The sequence below is a fragment of the Protobothrops mucrosquamatus genome, unplaced genomic scaffold (assembly GCF_001527695.2).
Source record: "Protobothrops mucrosquamatus isolate PMUCROS unplaced genomic scaffold, P.Mucros_1.0 scaffold181, whole genome shotgun sequence".
In the NCBI taxonomy this organism is placed as follows: domain Eukaryota; kingdom Metazoa; phylum Chordata; class Lepidosauria; order Squamata; family Viperidae; genus Protobothrops; species Protobothrops mucrosquamatus.
In genome coordinates, this window is record NW_015386540.1 from 2,528,460 (window position 1) to 2,552,298 (window position 23,839).

General features: G+C 38.1%; 1 protein-coding gene across 1 annotated transcript; it reads left to right on the forward strand.

The window, feature by feature from the left end:
• Positions 1–7,202: 7,202 nt before the first annotated feature.
• ERLEC1 (endoplasmic reticulum lectin 1) lies at positions 7,203–23,686 on the forward strand. Its single transcript, XM_015813688.2, has 14 exons — positions 7,203–7,424; positions 10,215–10,319; positions 11,433–11,513; positions 12,604–12,681; positions 12,841–12,904; positions 15,593–15,633; positions 16,209–16,432; positions 17,347–17,476; positions 18,274–18,435; positions 20,010–20,069; positions 21,368–21,492; positions 22,040–22,117; positions 22,565–22,640; positions 23,412–23,686. The coding sequence occupies exons 1-14, from the start codon at positions 7,257–7,259 to the stop codon at positions 23,481–23,483; spliced, it is 1,464 nt and encodes a 487-aa protein (XP_015669174.1). The 5' UTR covers positions 7,203–7,256; the 3' UTR covers positions 23,484–23,686.
• The last annotated feature ends 153 nt before the right edge of the window (positions 23,687–23,839 follow it).

Consider the following 23,839-nt stretch of genomic DNA (forward strand, 5'->3'; position numbering starts at 1 on the left):
TTGTCACTAAACAAAGGAAAATACATGAGCTCCAGTCTATTTCCAATCTCCAATAAAAATGTTATTATGTTTCCTCCTATTGCCAAGGATTTCAAAAGAGAACACTATGGAATGCCTCTTTCAACCTGGCCAGTAAACACTCTTTAAAAATTCTAATAATTGTGCATCTCTCTCCCATAATGCTTTGAACTTGTTGTTTATTGAAGATTGTATTACATATACCTAGGCCATCTGTCACAATATTTTTGAAACCACGTCAAAGTATTTATTTGAGAATCCAAATTAAAATGTATACCAGTTAAGCATAAGCTGTTGATTTAGTTTAAATCAAATCAGTCAATTTTATTTGCATCCAGAAGGCCCATAAGTAACTTACAAACATAATCTAAATTTAAATATTTTACTTACTAAACTGTTTTATCCATTATCAAATTTAGATTATGTTTGTAAGTTGCTTTTAGGCCTCCTGGCCATAAATAAAATTGATTGATTTAGCTAAATGTACCTCTTTTTTCAGAATTCTGTACTTAGGAGTTCAAGGGTAAGTTGCACAGTACATTGCCAGAACTTCTAAACTTTCTCAACTTCCACTGAAATGGTTATCTGCTACGTTAACTTGATGACATTAACGTTTCCGTCCCAATTATGCATGTACATCTCACAATTTCAGTTCTTTTCTTTAAACTTTCAACAAAATCATAAACTGGTTGTATGTTTCTGTAATTTTCATAATGAAACTTGTATGATTTTGCATTAGTAATACAACAATTATGGTTTAAGCCCATACAGTGTTTCTCTCCCTGTTTAACAAATACTTGCAAATGTTATGCTGTTGTTTGTGTATTTGAAGGCATCTGTATCCAACAAAGTGTTAAAACTACAGTAAGTCTGAATCAGAAGGTTATAGTTTTAATAAGGAGTTAATCAAGATTTTAAACAATGAAAAGGAATTCTGATACAAACCATAAATGGCATTTCCAGATTACAGTAAAATAAATTATGTATAGGTTAAATATGATTATTACATCATTATAAAACATCTACATAGAAATAGGGCTTAGTTACCATAAACATTTTATCACTGATTTTTAATCTGAATTATTTTATTGTAATTCAGTTACATTAAGCCAGTGGTTCTCAACCTTTTTAATGCCACGACCCCCAACCGGTCGTAAGTTGAGGACTAAACCGGTCATAAGTCGAGGACTAAACCGGTCATAAGTCGAGAACTACCCAACCAGTCGTAAGTCAAGGACTTTCCCTGCCCGGGAGCGCCACGCATGCGTGATTACGCCCCCTGCGCCAGCCGAGGCGTAGCTGGCAAGCGGCAGAGACGGAGCAGGCCGACCACCAGCTGGCCCAGCCCAAGGGAGGTAAGGCACCCGCCGGAAAAGGGGAAAAAATGGCGGACAGCCTTGCTTGGCGACCCCCGTGAAATGGTCAATCGACCCCAAATGGGGTCGCGACCCATAGGTTGAGAACCGCTGCATTAAGCAGAGCTCAGCAACTAGTAAATGAGAATTGTACTACATAACCAAAGAAATGTTCAATTTTCATTTCCCAATCATGCTGTATGTTCTTTTTTAAAAAAAATAAGTGGAATTTTAATAACAGTTTGTAATCTATTGATTGCTGCTCTGAAAAAAATATATACAATTCCATTGGGCATTCTGAAAATCTTTGGATCCCACCATCAACACTAGACATGCAATACTGTAGTACAAATGTGCAAAAGGTTATAGGTGAAATGAGATAACTTTTAAGCTTAAAATGAGAAGTACACTAAATAGCCAGCACCATTCTTAGGAATCTGTTTCAGCATCACAGCATGGCTTCTTTTACCAGAAGATAAATGGTTCATTATTCCCTTCACTTACCTGTTTTAAATGAGTTATGGGCATCTCTCAACTTATGACGATGCAGTGACCATTCAGAATTACAATGGTGCTGAATAAAGGGTCTTATGACCTACACCCAAAATTATGGCCACTGCAGTGCCCCATGTTCACATGATCACAATTCAGGAACCCTTACAACCAACATCAGGGATGCTACAGCTGCCCCTACTTGCCTATCTTCCTCCCATCCACCCAACTGTTTCCCATGAGACTGCTTCCCATCTTGCTCCGTCCCACACCCCACCATGCCTTGCTCCACTTACCTCTACCAAAGATTGCCTTTCCCAAAGAAAAGTAGCTGATGCATCATGCAGCCTTCCTATATAAAAGTGGCTTGGTGCCATCTTGGAAACTGATGCAATTTTGGGAGTGGCCACAATTCGCATATCTCCAGAATTGTAGTCACTTCTAAAATGGCACCAGTTTCCGGTATGGCACATTCTGTACATTATGTGCACAATTATTAGGCAAGTGAGTATTTTGACCATGTCATTTTCATGCATAATTTCCATCTCCAATCTATAAACTTAAATGCTTAGTGGATATAAGCATATCAGGTGATATGTATTTGTGTAATATGGGAGGGTGTGGCCTAAGGAGATCGACAACCTATATCAAGGTGTGCATAATTTATTAGACAGCTTCTTTTCCTCAGGCAAAATGGGCCAAAAAAGAGATTTAATTGGCTTTCAAAAGTCAAAATTGTAAGTTTTTCAGAGGGATGCAGCACTCTTGAAATTGCTAAGATATTGGGGAATGATCACAGAACCATCAAACGTTTTGTTGCAAATAGTGAACAGGGTCGCAAGAAACGTGTTGGGGAAAAAAGATGCATATTAACTGCCAAAGATTTGAGAAGAATCAAACATGAAGCTACCAGGAACCCATTATCTTCCAGTGCTGTCATATTCCAGAACTGCACCCTACCTGGAGTGCCCAGGAGTACAAAGGTGTTCAATGCTTAGAGACATGGCCAAAGTAAGAAAGGCTGGCAGTACTGTAGGTTTGGGAGTTGATTCTGAGTCCATCTTCAACCCGAAAAGGTCCAACTACCTCATCATTAATACCAGCCCATACCAGTACCCCACCTCTACCTTGCTGGTGTCTGAGTCGAAGTGAGCTCTGTGCCCATTACTGATACAGCCACGGGCCCATCCATCTGGTCCGTCAAGAATCACTCTCATTCATAAAACCTTTGAAAAATCTGTCTTCCGATATTCCTTGGCCCAGTCTTACTGTTTCAATGTATGTGTCTTGTTCAGTGGTGGTCGGGTTTCAGCCTTCCCTACCTTGACCATGCCTCTGGCCATGCCTTCTGGGTACTCCAGGCAGGTTGCAGTTCTGAAATATGACAGCATTGGAGGATAATGGGTTCCTGGTAGCTTCATGTTTGATTCTTCTCAAATGTGCAGTTAATGTGCATCTTTTTTTCTCAACACGTTTCTTGTGACCCTGTTGACTAGTTGCAACAAAATGTTTGATGGTTCGGTGATCACGCCCCAATATCTTAACAACTTCAAGAATGCTGCATCCCTCTGACTTTTTACAATTTTTGACTTTTCAGTCAGTTAAATCTCTGTTTTGGCCCATTTTGCCTGAGGAAAAGAAGCTGTCTAATAATTATGCACACCTTGATATAGGGTGTTGATCTCCTTAGACCACACCCTCCCACACAAATACACATCACCTGATATGCTTACATCCACTAAGCATTCAAGTTTATACTGCTTGGGAGGTGGAAAATATGGTCAAAAACTCATTTGCCTAATAATTGTGCACACAGTATATGGGAAGGCCATGCAGTAAATTGCTGCTGCTCTTTCTGAAAGACAATTTCTGAATATTTTCATTTGGAAAGAGAATCAGCTGATGTGACACACAACAATCAACAAGATTTGTGCCTACCTCCACAATGACACAAAGCAGCCTCTTCAGGAAGGCTGCATGTTGCATTGGTTGGACACTCTTTTGGAAAGGTGAACTTTGGAAGAGATGAATGAGGCAGGAGAGGAGATGCAAGTTTGTGGGACCCAGGCGAACAGGAAGCTGTGGAAAGAGTGTCTCAGAAGGTGGAGGCCCTAGGAGGCCTTATGCAGGCAACATGTGAGCTGGGGAGGTACTGCATTGCAGTCCTGCATTAGATGTCCCCCATTAACTGTGTTCTGCTTAAAGATTACCACAGGGAGCCAGTATTGTGGTCATAAGCAAGGTAATCACATAGGTACTTCGCTAACGACTGCAAGGACTTAAAAATATAATTCCAAATTTGAGGACTATCTGTATATATTTACAGGGTATAACTTCTGTTCTAATGGCAGAATGTGAAGAGGAGCCAAGAGCTTCTTGATGAGGATTAAAGATGAGAATGTAATGTTGGTTGGAAACTCAACATTAAAAAACCTGAATCATGGCATCCGGTCTCATCACTTTCTGGCAAATAGAAGAAGAAATGAAAGCAGTGACAGATTTTATTTTCTTGGACTCTAAGATCGCTGCAGACAATGACTGTAATTAAATTAATTAAAAGAAATTAAAAGACTTTTGCTCCTTGGGAGGAAAGCTATGGCAAAGCTAGGCAGCATATTAAAAAGCAGAGACATCACCTTGCCAACAAAGGTCTGTATATGGTTTTCTCAGTAGTAATGTATGGCTGTGAGAGTTGGACCATAAGGAAGAGGAAGGCTGAACGACTGATACTTTTGAATTGTGGTGCTGGAGAAGACTCAAGTGTCCCTTGGACTGCAAGGAGATCAAATCAGTCTTTGGAAGGACAGATGCTGAAGTTCAAATACTTTTGCCACCTAATGAGAAGAGAGGATTCATTGGACCCTGATGTTGGGAAAGATTGGAGGCAAAAGGAGAAGGGGACAGCAGAGGATGAGGTGATTAGATAGTGTTATCAACACCAGAAAAGTAAAAAATGTTTCATTTCAATTTTAAACCAAATCTGATATCACTGCAAAAATACAATTACAAAAATGACATAAATATATCTGCCATGTTACCACAACTTAATGAAAACAATGTTCGCAATAAGGACTGGTTCATTAAATACATATTGAAACATTAATAACTAGCATTCTGTCCAAATAGTCTATTAATGAAATTATGTTAGGATTATGGTAGTTCAAACTTGATTGTTATAAGATAGTTTTCATTCTTGTATGAAGATGCCATCAAAAAATTGATACCAGATAAAGAACTGTCAAAGCAAATTAAATATCTTTTTAAGAGCAATATTTTAAATGAAATTATGTACCAATTAAATCCTTATGGATTATTTAAAAAGTGCATGCATTGTTCACATATTTCCTACCAGGTCTTTCCACATCTTCCAATCTTGCACTACGTACTTCTTTGTTTACATACCGTACTAAGCCTCCCTGAAATCTACCGCAACGTCACCCATCAAAAACATACTACCTGGATTTATCTGGAAGTGAATCAAGTTCTTTTTTAAAGGTAGGGTTAGGTTTTGTTGCAGATTTTATTTATTTGCCACTGGCAGTTCAAAGTATGTGCATTTTTTGTTATTATTTTAATCCCATTACTAGAAATCAGGAATCTAAACCACTGAACAGAAACCACGATTGAAGCAGCCTGTTAACTGTTAACGCAGCGGTTCTCAACCTAAGGGTCGCGACCCCATTTGGGGTCGATCGACCATTTCACGGGGATCGCCAAGCAAGGCTGTCCGCCATTTTTTTTCCCCTTTTCCGGCGGGTGCCTTACCTCCCTTGAGCTGGGCCAGCTGGTGGTCGGCCTGCTCCGTCTCTGCGGCTTGCCAGCTACGCTTCAGCCGGCGCAGGGGGCGGAACCACGCATGCGTGGCGCTCCCGGGCAGGGAAAGTCCTTGACTTACGACCGGTTTAGTTCTCGACTTATGACCGGTTTAGTCCTCAACTTACGACTGGTTGGAGGTCGCGGCATTAAAAAGGTTGAGAACTACTGTGTTAACGTAAGAAAATGATGGTCTACAACTCTTTTGAGATTTCTGGTCGTGGTCTGCCACGTATGAACCATATTCCACAGAGAATCAGCTTAACCTCTGAGCCAGATTTGGCCAATTGCCGACAATATATCGCTTAACCCCTGATCTCTTGCTGCTCTGCTGCAAGAACAGGCGTTTCGAGGCCCCCACCCCACCCCTCCAATTCCTGCCCTCTGAATCCCACCAGAGCAGTGTTTCTCAACCTTGACAATTTTAAGGCATGTGGACTTCAACTCCCAGAATTCCACAGCCAGCAATGCTGGCTGTGGAATTCTGGGAGTTGAAGTCCACATGCCTTAAAATTGGCAAGGTTGAGAAACACTGCACCAGAGTATCTTTATTCCACTTCCCACCACGGGGAGCTCGGCAAACCTCCCGCGCAAACACGAATTTCTCGGTCTTCAGTTTTCAAAAGACATGAAAGGAGAGCCAGTTTCCACCAGTCCTTCCGGAACCAAACGGTCACGGAGAAGCAGGAACGCGCCTCTCCCTTCCCCTCTTGGTCTCTCTGAAGCCTCTTACCTCCTCTCATCTGCTCAGGCAACGCGCTCCGACCGCCCCGGATGTTGACCAGAGGCTGGGACACACACGCGCGCACACCCACATACACACACACACACACACACACAGCGCCCCGCCCCTCCTCCCCCCGCTGGAGGAAAATTCATAGAACTCCGCAGAGGGTAGAGTCGCCCATAACCTGCGCCCACTTTGAGCCGCAAAGATGATTAGTCGACTCCACAACTGACGTTGCAGCCTACACAAACGTTGTTCCAGTATTGTTGGCTAGCGATTATAGGAGCAGGCTGATATAGTGAGAATCTTAGCCAGAAAGAGCTGAACTATAATGGAAAGCAGGGAATTTCAATGAAAAAACTCTTTGGAAGTTCAGAAGGCCATTAATGCCTGTGACACGGAACGGGCTGAGAACAAAAGGATTAGACCAGGGGTAGGCAACCTCGGCTCTTTTATGACTCATGGACTTCAACTCCCAGAATTCCTGAGTCAGCATAGCTGACTCAGGAATCCTGGGAGTTGAAGTCCATGAGTCATAAAAGAGCCGAGGTTGCCTACCCCTGGATTAGACTGAGATGTCAGCTATTGGGGATCCATAGATTTCGACAAGATCAGGTTTGCGAAGTCCACTCTTATTTTTAACGGTAATCTCCATGGGGCAACCGAAACAAACCAACCAAAACGAATCAACCCGAGAGCAGCGGAAGCTAAACGCAACTGCCGGTAACTCTAGGAATTTCAAATTGACGGAAAATCACGTGCCTTTTTCCTCCGGAAGTAGACGTGGCCGGCTTCTTTGGGCGTGTGATGATTGGTGGTTGCTGGCCGTCTCGGACGGGTTCCCGTAAAGAATGAAGCGGCGAAAGCCGGAGCCCCGGAGAGGGGCTGTGCTGGTGCGCCTGTTGCTGTGGGGGCTCCTGGAAGCCAAGGCGGCCGCGGGCGAGGGCAGCAGGTCCCTCCCGCAGTTTAACGACGACGTGTCTTTCCGAGTCAACTGGCCGGGCAGAGAATTCATCCTGGTGGGTGGCTGGTTGGTTGGAGAAGGGAATTTTAGACGGGGAGAACTGGAAGGACCCGGGGAGGAAAGGGGCGAGAAGCGGGAAGAGAGACGGGCCGGGACTGGCCAGTTAGCAGGTTTTCGTAAGATTGCTCGATCTGAAGTGAAGAATTAACGGACGACCGCCAAGTTGTCGCAAAGAGAGACCGCGGCTTTTAACTCTTTGCTGTTCGCTTATACTGTAGTCCAGGGGTAGGCAACCTTGGCTCTTTTATGACTCGTGGACTTCAACTCCCAGAATTCCTGAGCCAGCTTGGCTGGCTCAGGAATTCTGGGAGTTGAAGTCCACGAGTCATAAAAGAGCCAAGGTTGCCTACCCCTGCGTGTAGTCATTCATGCTTTGCTACTTCAGATTTGGTAGTTTGTAGGCTTTTGCGTTTTTAATCTGAAAGCTCGAAACGTTGCTAGCTACTTGGTAACACTGGTTGGTTCTAGAATATTGCTCGGCAGCAGTCTTCCTTCCTTTTGCTAATGAGTCAACGTGGCTGGGCTGTCTTTCCTTTTTTTTTTTTTTTAAGAGAGGGTGATTGATCTGTCCGTGGTTGTCAGTTCCTGTACCTAATGGAGCCTTTGTGTGCCAAGGCACTTTCTCACGTCAAAGGCGAGCTTGTCTTATTCTACTGCGAGTCATCTGACTGTTTACTCATATGGATACTGTAGACCAGGGCTTTTCAACCAGTGGTATCACACCAGTGGTACCACCTGTGTACATTGGCGCCTGGCAGGTGGTACGCGACCATCCTAGAAAAGTGGTAGCGGGGGAGGGGGAATGAGCTGAACCGGTGGCAGCACTGCACAAGCCTGAGCAAGAGATGGCTGGAGCTGCAGGGCTGTCAGGGCTCAGCGAAAGCGCCAGGATCAGTGCCGCTTTCCAGCTGATGGGTGCTTCTTCGGGGCTGTCGGGGCTTAGTGGAAGCGTCAGGATCAGCGCCAGGCTTCAGCGGGAGCTTGGTGCTGATCCTGGTGCTTCTGCTCAGCCCTGAACAAGCACCAATCAGCTGGAAAGTTGCAGCATCTCCAAGGTCTTGATTTACATTCAGATGCTTGGCAACTGATTCATATTTATCACGGTCACAGTGTCCCAGGGTCATGTGAAGTGACCAAAACCTGCTGCAACTACCCAGCAGACGGGGGGGGGGGAATAAAAACCAAATACCCCCCCACCCCACCCCCATTGCCAATCCTCAACAGAAATGCTCACAACAATGAAAACCTCAAGACAGGAGGGAGAGCGCCGCCAGGTGGGCAGGCAGGTGTCTTGCTCGGCTGTGGCTTGGGGGGCACTTTTTTCAGTGCCATTGTAACTTCGAAGAGTCATTAAGCGAACTGTCGAGGATTACCTGTACTTTATCACTTTTTTCTTTTTTTTTCTTTTTTTTTTGGTCATCAAGTTTTTGACACCTTGCTAGGTGACTGGTGGTACTCAGATGTTGCCATATCCTAAAAATGGTACAATGGGTGAAAAGGTTGAAAAGCCCTGCTGTAGACCACTCAGTACCGGACAGTCTCTATGTCTGTGGAACACTGAATGAAATTGGATGGCTGGTATGATCCAGCAGGGTTGCGCTTTACCCTTGAAGTTGCTATTACCCTGCCAAAAATTCTACCATTTTTTTTAAAGTCCATCCTAGTTGTCTTGAAGGGCTTGAAGAAAACCATTAGACCTTAATGCTTAATGCTTAAGTATGCTTGAATTTTCACAGCTCTGGAAATAGCAGCAGAATGGGAAGTTACTGTGATCAGGGAATGGAAGGCTGATGATGACATAGGAAGCAGGTGTTCATATTCCATCTCTTTTCTCTATTCATTTATCTGAACCCAGATCACTGTGTTTCAGTTTGTATCATGGCAATGGTATGGTTTTTAATGTTAGAATGGTTATACTGTTTGTCATCATCAATTTGTCAAAAAGCCATATGTCAAAGATTTGAAGAAGAAATTGGGCAAAATATAATATACATTAAGTTTCAGAAATATAGATTTTGCATAATTTACTACAAATGTTTGTTTCCAATATTAGAGTTTATAATAAAATAATTGTTGTGTACTAGTTACTTGTATGATCTTTGAATCTTTTTCCAATTACGGTAATTTTGATCAGCGAATTATAAGTATCAGTTTTCTTTGACATCAGTGGAACTTAACTGTGATTGTGTCTTATGTTTGAAGAATCATATTTATTCATCCTTAGAGCCCTCATTCACTTACATTCATTAAAAGTGAGTTGCATGTTTCTAACTCTAAAAAACATCTAAGTTTCTAACTAAGACTATGCATTTTTTCAGATCTGACTCACAAGAGATGCTTCCAAATGTCAAGGGGTATGAATCTACCACCTATTGGTAATTCACTGCAGCCACTGCATTCTGGAAACATGTTTTGCTAATGTGCCCAAGCTTTGCATCCCTGTTCTTTCCTGTTCCAAAAGATCTCTTCTGAATCAAAACTGAAACACTATGACCTTTTCGATAACCACGGAATATAAATGTTAGCAGGTATTTAAGAATGTGTCATAGGGTAGCTTGCATTTTGGTTCTGACAAACTGTGCTTTGAAAGGGAGCTTGCTTTAAAATTTCATCCGTAAACATGACACTGCTTGCATCTTAATCAAATGGTTTATTTAATAATGGTGTTTTCTGTAGCTCTAATACTATATATTCTTTGCAGTAGCAAGTCAGCAAAGTCATTTTTATCTACCAAAGGCCCACTTGCTTCTTAGTAATGTTTGTTTCTGTGTTTCTTCCCCTTAAGCCTACTGCTGGGGTTCTATACAAAGAAGATTATTACATCATTATGACAACAGCAGATAAAGAAAAATACAAGTGCATTCTTCCAGTATTAGCTAATGGAGATGAGGCAAGTTATTCTATACCAATTATAGAAAACTAACAATAAGTGTTGCATAAAATATTTCAGATGCACAGAAGGAATTAAATCCAATACAATAGCGTGGTTCTTTAATTGCTGTGAATTATTAGCATGTTAGCTAGGTATGTAACTTGACAGGGATGTTTAAATTGATAATTGGCAAAAGATATCTTATGTTAAAAATTAAATACGCAACATAAAATGCACTTGTTGAATCTGAGTATAGTCTTGAAAGAGTGTATCTTTTAAGAGCCATCTATACTCCAAATTCTTTTGGAGAATGATTTAATTTGTGATATAAAATAATCTTATTATAAAATTGGCTCAATACATTAAATAGAATTTGTCATATCTATTACTAGCATGTTTTTATTTACATTAGGCTACTGAGATATCAAATAAAATCCTTGGACAAATAAGCAATATTATGCTGATAATTTAATCTAGCTGTTAATTTTTTTGATATTACGAAATAATATTTTTTATAGATGGTTCTATAAAGGGTGAGCCTTTACAGTATAGGTCAGGCATGTCAAACTCGTGACTATTTCCCCATTGGCGGCAATGGGTGGGCGCGATTTCGGCGTGACGCATCTGGCCCGCAGGCCGACAGTTTGACATGCCTGGATTAGGTCACAATATGGTCACAAATGACATATATTAACTTAGTAAAGATTTATGCTGTAAAAACTATCCTGCAAAATTCAAAAGCAGTTTAATTCAGGGAAGATGTGGCTGGTGTTTATATGGAAAAGATGTTCATAAATTCTTCTTCAGATAGTTTAATGGTTCTTTAGATCCTGTTCAATTTCTTTAATTTGAACTGAAGAAATTCAAATTGAATCCTGTTCAGTTTTTGAGAAAGTCTATGGTATTCTGTTGCATGAATAATATGAGTATAAGTATTAACTATCTGATAAATATGAAAGCTGGTTTGGGCCTTGGGTTTATACATTCTTGATTTATTTTCTAGTAATTTGTTTTTTCTGTAAATTTTTAGAAATGTAATAAAATAAATACAAATAGTACATATACAATTAATAAATTTGCTAATCTGAATTCATTTGAAATAATAATGCAATCTAATTATTCTTATTTTAGGAGGAAGAAAAAGATTATAAAGGACTAAGCCCAGCTGAACTGTTGGAACCTCTGTTCAAGCAAAGTAGTTGCTCTTATAGAGTATGTTTACTTTGGTTTGAGATAAATAGTTCTAAATCCCAAATAAATTGAGCTAAACACTTACAAATTTGATATGCTACATAGAAATTTGTATTACTTTCCTGTGAAGTTTATTAGCTTTTATTTTAAAAATGTACATATATATTAAGAAAAACATTCAGAGAAAGAGATATAGTAAATGTGAAAGAGAAGAGAAAAGAAAGAAATAAGAGACAAAAAGGGCATAGAAAAAAGAAAGAGAAAATAGAAGATCAGGAAATATGAAAAGAAATATAAAAAGATCTTCCAGTCTTGGCAATTATACATATAATCATAATCAAATCTAAGTTTACATCATATTTCCTTTCTTTCGGTAATCTATTATTTGTAATTATCAATATCCTAGGACATTTTCTTTTTTATGGAGAAAGTCCACATAAGTTTTTCAGGCATTTATGAATGTCAATAATGGCCTTTCCGTAACAAAGAAGTCAGTTTGGCCATCTTGGCAAGTTCTGTCAATTTCACCAACCATTTCTCCATGATGGATAGTGCAGAATCTTTCCATCTTTGTGCATATAATAGTCTCGCCACAGGAATTATATATTAAAATAATCTTCCATGACTCTTTTCTAGCTGTATTCATTCATAAATCCTGAAATGAAAACTTCTAGCTGCAATTGAACATTAATCTTTAAAATCCTCTTTATTCCTGTGTGTCTTTGAATCTAAAATTATTTAGCTTTTACATGTTCCATCAAGCATGATACAATATCCCTTCGTGTTGTTCCCATTTACAATATACATTTGGAATGACTTTTTACATTCTAGATCAGGCATGTCAAACTCGCGATGTCACATGACATTGCGTGACGTATCACAACTTTTTTCCCATTGCCAGCAATGGGGTGGCGCGGTTTCAGCGTGACGCATCCGGCCCATGGGCTGGCAGTTTGACGTGCCTGTTCTAGATCATTTCTCTGGCATTATTTGCCAATAATACCTCGTTTTATAACAATTCTCTTTAATGTAAATAGTCAACCCTTTTAAATTGTTAATTTGACTATCTAAAATCAGAATATATGTGTGAATTCATGGAATATATTTTTAGATTGAATCATACTGGACTTATGAAGTTTGTCATGGTAAACACATTCGTCAGTATCACGAAGAGAAAGAAACTGGGCAGGTATGTATAATTTCATCCTCAAATATATTAAAAAACATTAAACTAGCATTTTTGTACTAAAGTTTGGATCCTTCTAACTTATTACTTTAACAAAGATTAAATCATTGGAGGAGAAGTGATGGTTATGAAAATAAATGAAAATGTCTTTCTTGTTTATAGAAAATAAATATTCAAGAATATTATCTTGGAAATATGCTGAGAAAGAGCCCACCAGTAGATCCAGGTGGGTTACTTTGTTTTTAAGTGCTAATGAATAAAATAGGAAGAGTGGCCCCTGTTACACTGTTATTCCGCGAGCTGCACTTGCTGTTGGCTTGCTTTTGCATGCAATTCAAGGTGTTGGTTATCACCTTTAAAGCCATGCAGGCTAACTGAGGAACTGTCTGACCTCAATGGGATTGGGCTGCCCCACTTATGCCAGCAGAAGGGGCATGCTTCGGTCAAGGAATTTCGGCTGGCAGGGTCCAGTAGAGCCTTTTCTGCCATGGTGCCAGTCCTTTGGAACATCTTGCCCCCCAAGGTGAGATCCGCTTCCATCCTTCTGACCTTCCGTTAGGGCTCAAAGACCTGGCTCTGCAAGTTGACTAGAGTCCCAACAAGAGTGTATCATGCTGGAGATGGCTGACGGATTAAGTGAAGACCACACCTCTCCTCCCCCCCCATGTACCCTGCTTCCTTCCTCCCTGTCTTTTTAATTGTAATCTTCATTGGTATTAGAACTATTTATTCTTAATGGTTTTACTGGCTTTTATTGTTGTAAGCCACCCAGAGTTGCCTCGAGAGATGGGCAGCAAACAAATGAAATAAATAAATAGCCATTATGACTTAATCATGAAAGAAAGTAGTAAGAGTAAACCTTAAAGAATACACCTTCTCTAATTCTCAGTGAAAATGTGATTCCAGTAGAAGTTAAACTTTGTTGATTACCTCTTTTTTCATTTTATCATATAGGTAGTTCTCAACTTACAACTGTTACTGAGCCTGGAATTACAGTAGTAAATCATGGTGGTTGTTAAGCAGTCACTACATGATTGAATCTGATTTTACAACCTTTTTTTGATAGTCATTAAGTAAACACCATGGTTGATAAACAAACACTGCAGTCATTAACTGAACCCATTTTTCCAGTGAATGTTTTTTGCCAGGAACTGAAAGTAAACACTGGAACCCACAAAAAACACCAAAAACACTGTCACATGACTGCAGAATGCTGCAAAAAGGTCATAAATGCAAGCCAGTTGCCAAGTACCCAAAATGTAATCACATGACTCCACGGGCGATTGGAATTGGCACTTTGAAAATGGATCTCAAGTAGTTCTGGGAAGATCCATTGTAACTTTGAATGATCTCTAAGACAGGACTATTTGTAAACTGATATTATGTTGCTGTTTGATTCCTTGCTTAGAATTAGTCAATTACATGATAATATGAGGACTTATTTATTTAGCATTTGGCATATCATACATGGACTAGCAATATAAATTAACATTTCAGCTAGATTAGTAGAACCCAATAAAATATAAATGTCAAAAAGATCTATGTTCAAATATCAATGTCTAGGCCAGGGGTGTCAAACTTGCAACGTCACATGACGTGTTGCGATGTATCACAACTTGTTTTTCATTGCCGGCAATGGGGTGGGCGCGGTTTCGCCATGACGCCTCCGGCCCACAGACCAGCAGTTTGACACCCCTGGTCTAGGCCATGTAAACATTGAAGATTAGCATTGTTTATATTTTAAAAAATCAGATACTGGACCAGTATATGCCCTCAGCTTACAATCAGTCACGATGTGATCTACAGTTTGACATGGGACCCCACAATCACACTGAGGGGAGGACACTATGCCCCATTTATAGAGTCCCAGCAGACACCATGTGAGATGCGAATCCGATTCAGCATTGTCCATTGCTGAATGGCATTTTTTTGTGGGGCCATTTATGTCTTCCTATAACTGGGCATTCAGTGACCCATTTGGCTTTCCATTGGGAATTGATGTTAAAGTTGTTGGGCAGAAATTGTAAAGCTGGTGGTGCTGTGTGGCTCAGAATAGGATGCCAGCAAATTGAAGTGGTTTTAATACATCCACTTATAATCCTCATGGTGTCATTGAGTCTAACTTACTAGTATACCAGCTGTTAAGCCAAATGGACACAGTATCTCCTCTATACAGCAGCTCAAGGCAGCTTACAGATTATAAAAACAAATAGAAGAATAATATATTGAAGTATTAAAACCATACAAAATAAAAATTTAAAATTATACAGAAACCAAAACTGTGAGGTGTGTAGCATTTTGTGCACACTACTATATTATAATATATATAATATATATGAGAGCCAGTTTGGTCTAATGGCTAAGGCACCAGACTAGAAAGTAAGCGACCATGAGTTCAAGTCCCATCTTAGCCTGAAAGCCAGCTGGGTGACCTTGGGTCAGTCCCTCTCTTTTTCTGCCCAACTCACTTCACAGGGTTATTGTTGTGGGGGAAAAGGAGGAGAAAGGTGTGTTTGATGGGTTCGCCACCTTGAATTTTTTGTGAAAATAATAAAAGTGAGATATCAATAAATGAATAAATAAGATAATAAATGAATTCTATATTCTTCTCAGTGAAGCTCACAGATGAAAAATAAGCCCAAGGTGCTTCTTTTTGTTTAACATTTTCTGAAAATGCCCGTTCATGCATTTGCACTTTTTCATACTAATTGAATCAAATCAAGATCCTCAAACCTATAACTAATAATTTATCTTTGAATAGCTTTACCATCTTATTCCATACTGACTCAGTCAAATATTGGAATTGTGCTAAAAGAAAACATTTCAAAAGATTTAGTTTTCTGGTATAGAGAAATGAAAACACAGGTATTGGTTACTGATGGTAAGTAGAGTTTTTTTTCTCAATATTTTCCAGATCAAGAAGAAAATGAAATTGAAAAAGATACTGCAAAAGAGGCAAGTGAGAAATCTGGAATTTCACTTATGCCATTGCCAGCTTTTTTTTAGTAATTCATATCTGCTCTTAAATTTCTATAGTTCCACTTTTTATAGTGGTTAATGCATGCTTGCTTTTCTTGTAGCGTAAGATACAAGATAATACTGACAAATGTGGTTTTGTTTATTTATTCAATTTGGTTCCACCCAACTCCAAATAACTCTGGGCAGCTTACAATATACTAGACATTACTAAACCAATGTAATAAGAAGAAACAAACAACAAAACCAAACTAGACCAGAAGAAAAAGAACAAGATGGTAAACCCATCTGACCACCACCAAGATGCAGCAAAGAGGGTTCCAGCTGGCCTAGCCCAAGACCTGGAAGAATAGTGAGGTCTTTGTAGTCCTCCAGGTACCAACAAGATGGGAGCCTTATTACAGAAAATGATGTCAAAAAGTTATTAATAAGTAAATAAATCTCTTAGTATTTTTGACTATATTCAGACCATTTGGTTTTCTATATGGTGAAGGACTATTTGTATCACTTTCCAAGATAATGCTTATGTTTTTCTCTATATTTTACAAATCTAGATTCCGACAAAAAATATAGAAGGACAGATGACCCCATATTTTCCTGTAGGAATGGGAAATGGCACACCTTGTAGCCTGAGACAAAACCTTCCCAGATCAAGCTCAGTGATGTATGTCTGCCACCCAGAAGCAAAGCATGAGATACTTTCTGTGGCTGAAGTCACTACATGTGAATATGAAGTGGTTATTTTGACTCCTTTGTTATGCAGCCATCCTAAATATAGGTAAGGAATTGAGATAACAGCTATCATTGTAGGCTAGAGTTAAAATAAAATGTTCTATAACTTTTTTTTTATTCTTATCACTAGTTCTTAGTAGTATTTCCATATTATTATCTCAAAGGTGCTTTTTTTAAGGGGCAACTGGACTTTCTTGTTTTTCTTTGAAGACGTTTCGCTTCTCATCCTTCTTCAGCTCTGACTGGATGGTGGGGAATGACCAGCTGTCTACAAGGAATATTAATCCTTCCATTCCCCATATCCAGTCATTGCTGATGAAGCTTCTTGGATGAGAAGCGAAACATCTTCAAAGAAAAACAAGAAAGTCCAGTTGCCTCTTGAAAAAGCACTTTTGAGATAACCATGACCTAGATGACTGAGAATCTCCATAGACACTTCCAGATTATTGCTTTAGCTGAGGTTTACTTTACTCTTACAAAATGAAGTACTGAAGGCAAGTTCTGTCCTTTTCCCCCTATAAAATATGGGATCACTTATCCATGGTATATTATTTCTGTGCTACTTTTTCCTGCTTGGTATTTGTATTTCTTATATCCAAGAATGCTTGCCTCACTTTTACCAGGCATAGCTAGAAAGAAGGCAGTGGACTTAACCAGACAAACAGGACAAATAATACATTTTAGATTTTTTAAATATTGCACTCCCAAGCTATGATTTAAAACATGTGATTCATATGTGATATTTTCCTATGATCACCAATGTATGCCAAATTCATACATACCAATAGAAATCTTAGGTACCTATAGCATTATACTAAAATATCACCTCAACACAAAATACTCTGGATAGACGTAGGTGCATTTTCTTTCTACTTTATCTGGATATGCATTACATTGTGAGCCATCGCATAATGTGAGTATTGAAAAGCTTAGTATAAACTTTTCTTATTCTTTGAACAGATTCAGAGCTTCCCCCGTGAATGACATATTTTGCCAGTCACTACCAGGATCACCACTTAAACCCCATAAATTGGAACATCTAGAACAGCAGCAAGAAATGATGAAGATGCCATTTAGAAGAGCCAAAGAGGTTGGCAACTGGAAGTGTGGGCACTGATGTCACAAATGGGGCATAAATTGCAACCACTCTCTATCATATCTGGCTTTTTTGTTACTATATGTGTAAATACTATTTTTTTAAAAAGAAAACACTTAGAAAGCTGTTCTACTCCAGATGACTTTGGATGGCAAATAACAAAAAATATGAAAATAATTAATCAAGAAAAGTACAGTAATTAACCTGGGGGGAATAATCCATATCCTTGCACACATACTATTAATTAGCAGCCATTGAGCCTCATAAACCCCTTTTAAATCAGTTCTGAATCTTCCTGTCTTTGACATCAGTGGATGACCTAATATTGTCAAAGAGGGAGAAGGCTTCTCTAGTGCTATATTATTTATGTTATGCTTGCTCTTATATACCTCTCAGACAAAATAAAAGTTATTTTTTTCTGTTTGTATGCATTAAATTAGTATATAGAAGCAAAGAAGATTGTGAAATTGACACATTAATATTATTACATTAGAGCAGCCATGGCTTTGTTGCCTGGATATAACAGAAATTTTAAACAAACATAGCTGGAGAGCATTAAATTTAAAAAAGCATTCAGGTTTAGAACACTGCATACTTTGAATTTTTTCTTGCATTTATATATTGTAATTTGCTCACTGAAATTAATATTTTATGTATTTAAGACTACAGTCTGAGTGTAGCATGTTGTGGATATTTTCTGAGGATGCTGACATGCTCAACTGGCATTAATCTTAATGTACATGGTAAGGAAACATCAGTTGTCTTTAAATCTTAATAATCTTAATTTGCAGGAAGAAATTAATTCAGCAAAAGAAGAAAAATTTTCCTCCTTCCACAAGCCAGTTGCTGTTGGAACCTCCCAGCTCTTAACAGTTGGAACAACACACATCTCCAAACTGACAGATGAACAGCTGATTAAAGAATTTCTTAGTGGGTCTTATTGCTTCCATGGGGTGAGAAACACAATTTATGAATGGTTTTTTACATATATTTTTATATCATTTGCAGGATTTATATAAAATTCAGTTGGATATGGAAGCGATTTTCTATATCTCAAAACAGATTTTATGAGGCTTATACATATCTGTTTCTGAAAGAATTATAATACTTTAAAAATAGCCCCGATGAGAGTCTCAGACAGGATCCACTCATACGTTTATTACCTTCAGTGTACAGTTTCATTAAAAAATATCCGAACTTTATAAATATGTACTCAGTTTGTGTATGGATCACATTTTCCCTGAAATTTCAGAATATAGCTCTCAAAAAGCTTCTCCTTGCTGTAATTTTTCCAAATTCAAGGAATTCTTGGGATCACCCAGAGAAAAGACAACTCATAGGGTTTTTATTCATATCATAATCAAGGATAAAAGGTATTGAACTCTCTACCAAATGGACTCAAATGGACTTAAACAGATAATTAGGCATCCCTATTCATTTAATACGTCTAAAAATAACTTAAATCCCCTCCCAATTTTTCTGCTTTCAAAGCAATGTATTGTTTTATTTCCTAATTGCTTTACCGTTCTGAGATTAACTTTCTGCCAATAACATGTCACTTTTACTAATATAAATGTGTCTCTACCCTAAAAGGTAGTTGCTGCTAATTTCCTCCAAAAGTTAATTATCAGGAAGAGAATGTCCAGAGGCAGTTTATGCCTATCTTCTCCATTTTGTCACATATATTTTGTGGGAAATAACTTGCACCCTTAAATTATTCACATTCATAATACAGAATATTGGGCATATATAGCATTAGAACACCCATTCTGAGTTCCAAATGTAGCTACTCTGAGTTCAGAATGCTTTTCTGCATATGAATAGGGAAAGGGAGAGGGAATAGTTAACTTAAATCTTAAGGAAAACAAGGTATGAGTTGGAAGTGAATGCATTGCATACATTTTTTACTATCCCAAGAGCTTATAATCTAATGATATTCAATTTTAATGCATGTTTCAAAATAAAATTAGAATTTTGCAATACAGAAATTGAATTATCAGATGGAATAGAGGGAATTATTTAAGCAATACTGTCTGTCAGACTAGAATAAATACTAATCAGTCTAGTTTTTATGGTGACCAATCTATTTCTGGGCCTTACAATTTGGGCCTGAATTATAAGTACAGAAGGCTGTGTAATTTCAATCTTGTTAATTTGCATATTTTGTACAAATAATTGTAAAAATTATTTGTAATAATGTTGTAAAGAAAGTCTCATCATGAGCCCAGAAATCAGCTTTTCACCCTTTTATCTCAAAAACTTTTGCAAAGCACATTTCGTAGAGTAAAATTGTCTAAGCTTCCATAACAGAGCAAAGTGGAAATTGTGGCTTATTTAATTTCAATTTGGGTTAGGCACCTGGCTAAAAACCAGGAAAGTGTAAGTTCTAGTCTTGCTTTAGGCATGAACACCACCTTGAGTTATTTATAAAAATAATAAGGGTAAAATAAAAATACATAAAATATATTATTTGTTGTGCTACTGAATTTTATTCTGTCTAAATATTATAAACGTGCTTCTCTTTCAGGGTGTTGGCTGGTGGAGGTATGAATTCTGTTATGGCAAGTACGTGCATCAGTATCACAAGGTATATAAATCACTGGTAGACTGTTCCACTAGATGGCTACATGTTCCTGTTTTTGTCTATAAAGAAGAATTTGAAAGTACATATGTAAAATTTATGAATTCACCATTGGGCTGTATAAAGATGAGACACAGGAAGTCACCTAGCACTATATTAGATCTTTGGCCCATCGAACGCAGCATTCTGCCCTGGAGGTAATCTGTTCAGCACTGCATGTAGGTAACTACCTGGCTTGGAACCCAAAATGGACAGGAACATTCATTTGTCACCCCTCCTTTCTCCCCTCCCTTTTTTGTCTTTTTTTAACTTTCCCCCAAGGAGTCAGGGAAGGGGAAGGTGATATATTATTCCTATTTTTAATCTATTTTTATTGTACACAGTATCTTTTCTTCTCTCATCTCAAAACCTTTTCAGGACTGTTTTGGCCAGAAATACGAAACGTTTTTGAGAATATTTTCCCTTTCATTTCTATCCATTTCAGATTTTCTCTTTTTATCCCCTCCTGCATTTATCCTCTCTCTGGGCATTCTCCTCAGAATGAAATCAAGCCAAGAGCAACATCTTGCTCATCCCCAACCTACATAAACTGAGGGCAGTTGTTTCGGGTTTCAGAGAGAAATCTTTACAACCTGCCTACCCTGAGACCTATTACATGCAAAACACATGCAGCTGCATCAAGCTATAACTGTATGAGGTTCATGCTGTAATAAAAATGAACCAATATTCAGTTATGTGCCTTGGTCTCTCTCTCCAATATTGTCAATCCAGGATGGACATGCCAGTAGCTAGGCATTAAAGCAATGTAACATTTAGGTAGTTAGAGATGCTACTTTAATTCTGCCTCATAATGTCGTAAATACTAAGAATGGACTGTTGGATACTTGCCATGAAGGGTTTTTTCAGTTTGTTATGATGGGGGTGCCCAAGCATACTTAAGAGTTCTTATTGCTCAAGAGGAAATGGACAGTATGACTTAAAGTCTATTACACTACCCATTCCTGGATCCTCCTTCCTTTCTTCATTCAGCTCACTACTAAGAATAGCAGGACATGTTCATCAAGACATAACTAAGGATAAACAAAGGAAAAACAGACTGTTATAGTTCATTAAAACCATTGCCATTTAAATATAATGGGGAAAGGCTAGCTGAAGCAATTGGGATTCATATGGGTATTTTTACCATATGGAAACAGTCATAATATTGATTATTGTCTACTTTAGAATTTCTGTTTAGGGTGGTATAAAATACAGAACTATGCATAAAATTTTAAATTACCAAGAAAATATGTTACTTATTTTAGGATAAAGAAAATGGCAAAACTACTATAGTTGTGGGCACATGGAACAAAGAGGAACATCTCGAATGGGCACAAAAGAATGTGGCTAGAACATATCACCAGAAAGACGATGACCTGCAAACAGTCAAGTATGCACAATTTGGTTCTAAAATGATGGCTTAGAAAGAGGGTTGCTGCTTTGTTGTAGCACTTGTAATAATAAGTGTAGAGTGCAGCTGATTTTTAAGTCCCAGTTTTAGTATCCAATCCGGGATGGAATCTTCAATGTTTCATAATATTGTATCTCATGCTTTTAAATTTTTAGATACCCCTTCACTATATCTTTGATATTAAGCCAGAAAAATATTTATCAGCCCATCTATAGATGGATGGATGAGTAATTGCTTATGACTGCCTTTCTAAGAAATGCTGGTTGTAAAGATGGATTGTATATTATATTCTTTTATACTGAAGACATATTGGAATAAACAAAAATAATTAAATTTTAAATGCAAGGTATCTATACATGCCAAATATTGTATAGTTTTCTGATATTCAACTCTAGTTGACAGTTTTTGTATATTTTATGGTAATTGTATAGAAGGCAAATATGAAAGGTCTAAGCTTTGGACCTTATGCAGTGAGTTTTAAATGTGATTATTGCAATCAGAGTCTAAGTTGTAACTTTCCTGACAGAATGGTGTCTCACTACTATGGCAATGGAGATGTTTGTGACTTAACTGACAAACCTCGACAAGTGACGGTGAGATTGAAGTGAGTTACACTTAAAATAAACAGTTTGTACTGACTAATTGAGCTATATTTGTTTCCTAAGGAAAAGATGCCTGGAACCTTAAAGTGACCTTGTTTTCCTTTACTAGTTATTAGGCACAGTCCATGTTTATCTCTTACAAATAATTTGAGAATTACCTGCAAGGCAAGTGCTAGCACTGAGGATCTTACCTAGTTGGATAATAAAATGTTTGCAAGAAAACAACCAAGCTCAAAGAAAACCATTCAATCCTGAGCTACAGTTATTATCTTCCAAACACTAGGTTCACTGGGAAATATTACCTAAAAGTGTAATTCTTTGCTCTATTGCAGCAAGACTTGCATCATCAGAGATGATTTATAGGCCAAATATACCAACTGAAAATCTTGGAGCTTGAGGAACCATTTTCTTACTCTATTTTGTCTACTAACAAACTTTCCTGTTTTAAGGTGCAAAGAATCTGACTCTCCTCATGCAGTTACTATATATATGGTGGAGCCTCATTCCTGCCAGTATATTCTTGGGGTATGTTTTTGAAATCTTGATCTAAACTATGTTGATTTCTGGGAGAAAAAATGTTGGTAGGCAAAGTGATTTAAAAAATACTGCAGTTAGACTACACACACCCCAAAATTAAAAATAGCATTAGTTTAAATTATTGTAATAATATGGAGAAAGACTGAGAGACAGGGCAAAGAAATGCTACCCATGGAATGGTCAAATAAGTGAGGGCATAGCCCACAGCTGCATAATGGGACTAAGAAGGGACCCTTCCTAGCTTCTCGAGATATAAAGGAGATAGAATGAGATTTGTATGTTCAGACTTGCAAGATTCTGTAAATGTAGCCTTACAAGTAGAATTAGCCTGTCTGGTCATGTTTTCTATCTTGTGTGCCCAGGAAAGCTGATAGATTTTTTTATTTATTTTTTGCAAAAACACATTTTATCCCAAATAAAGTATTTAAATGTTAAAAAATTTGGGCACAATTCAACAAGATCTTTAAGACCTTTACAGACTCTGTTAATTAAAATGTAGTTTTGAGCAAGGATTTAACTTTTTTCAGAGTCTTGTTGAAAAAAGATAAAGTGTCCAAAAGGTTTGACAGGTCATATTCTGATTGCATGGTTGTCCTCAAATGCAGCATTATCTTTCTCTAACTCCAAAGCATTAATTTTATGAGCACTAACCCCCATTGTAACCTTTTGGTCACAGTTGCTTGATTTGATTTTTTTCATGACTTAGTTTGTTCAATTGCATTGTGACTAACATCTTTGTAAACTTTTTTTTCTTTCCAGGTAGAGTCACCAGTTATCTGTAAAATTCTGGATACAGCAGATGAATATGGACTACTTTCTGTGCCAAGTTAATGACATGGTAAATTATTAGACATTCAGAGCCACAAAGCTGAAGGAAAAGTACACCTGCAGTTCTCCTTGTGAACCAATTGTGAAACAAGTGCAGTCACAAGAATTCACCAGCAGACAGAAAGAAAGAAAAAAGCTATTGTGAATTATTTTGTGAATATTATATGTATATAAGAGACTATTGATAAACTTTTAAAAAGTAAAAAATATATAATCTTGGACACGTTCATTTACTCTCCAATACAGAATGGAGTCTCTTTCATAATATTTTTTTTTCACTTTATGGAAGATGAAAATAAGATTCTGTTTTGATAATATATCAAAATACTGTTAAGAAATTTCTCCTTAGTACAAGGAGA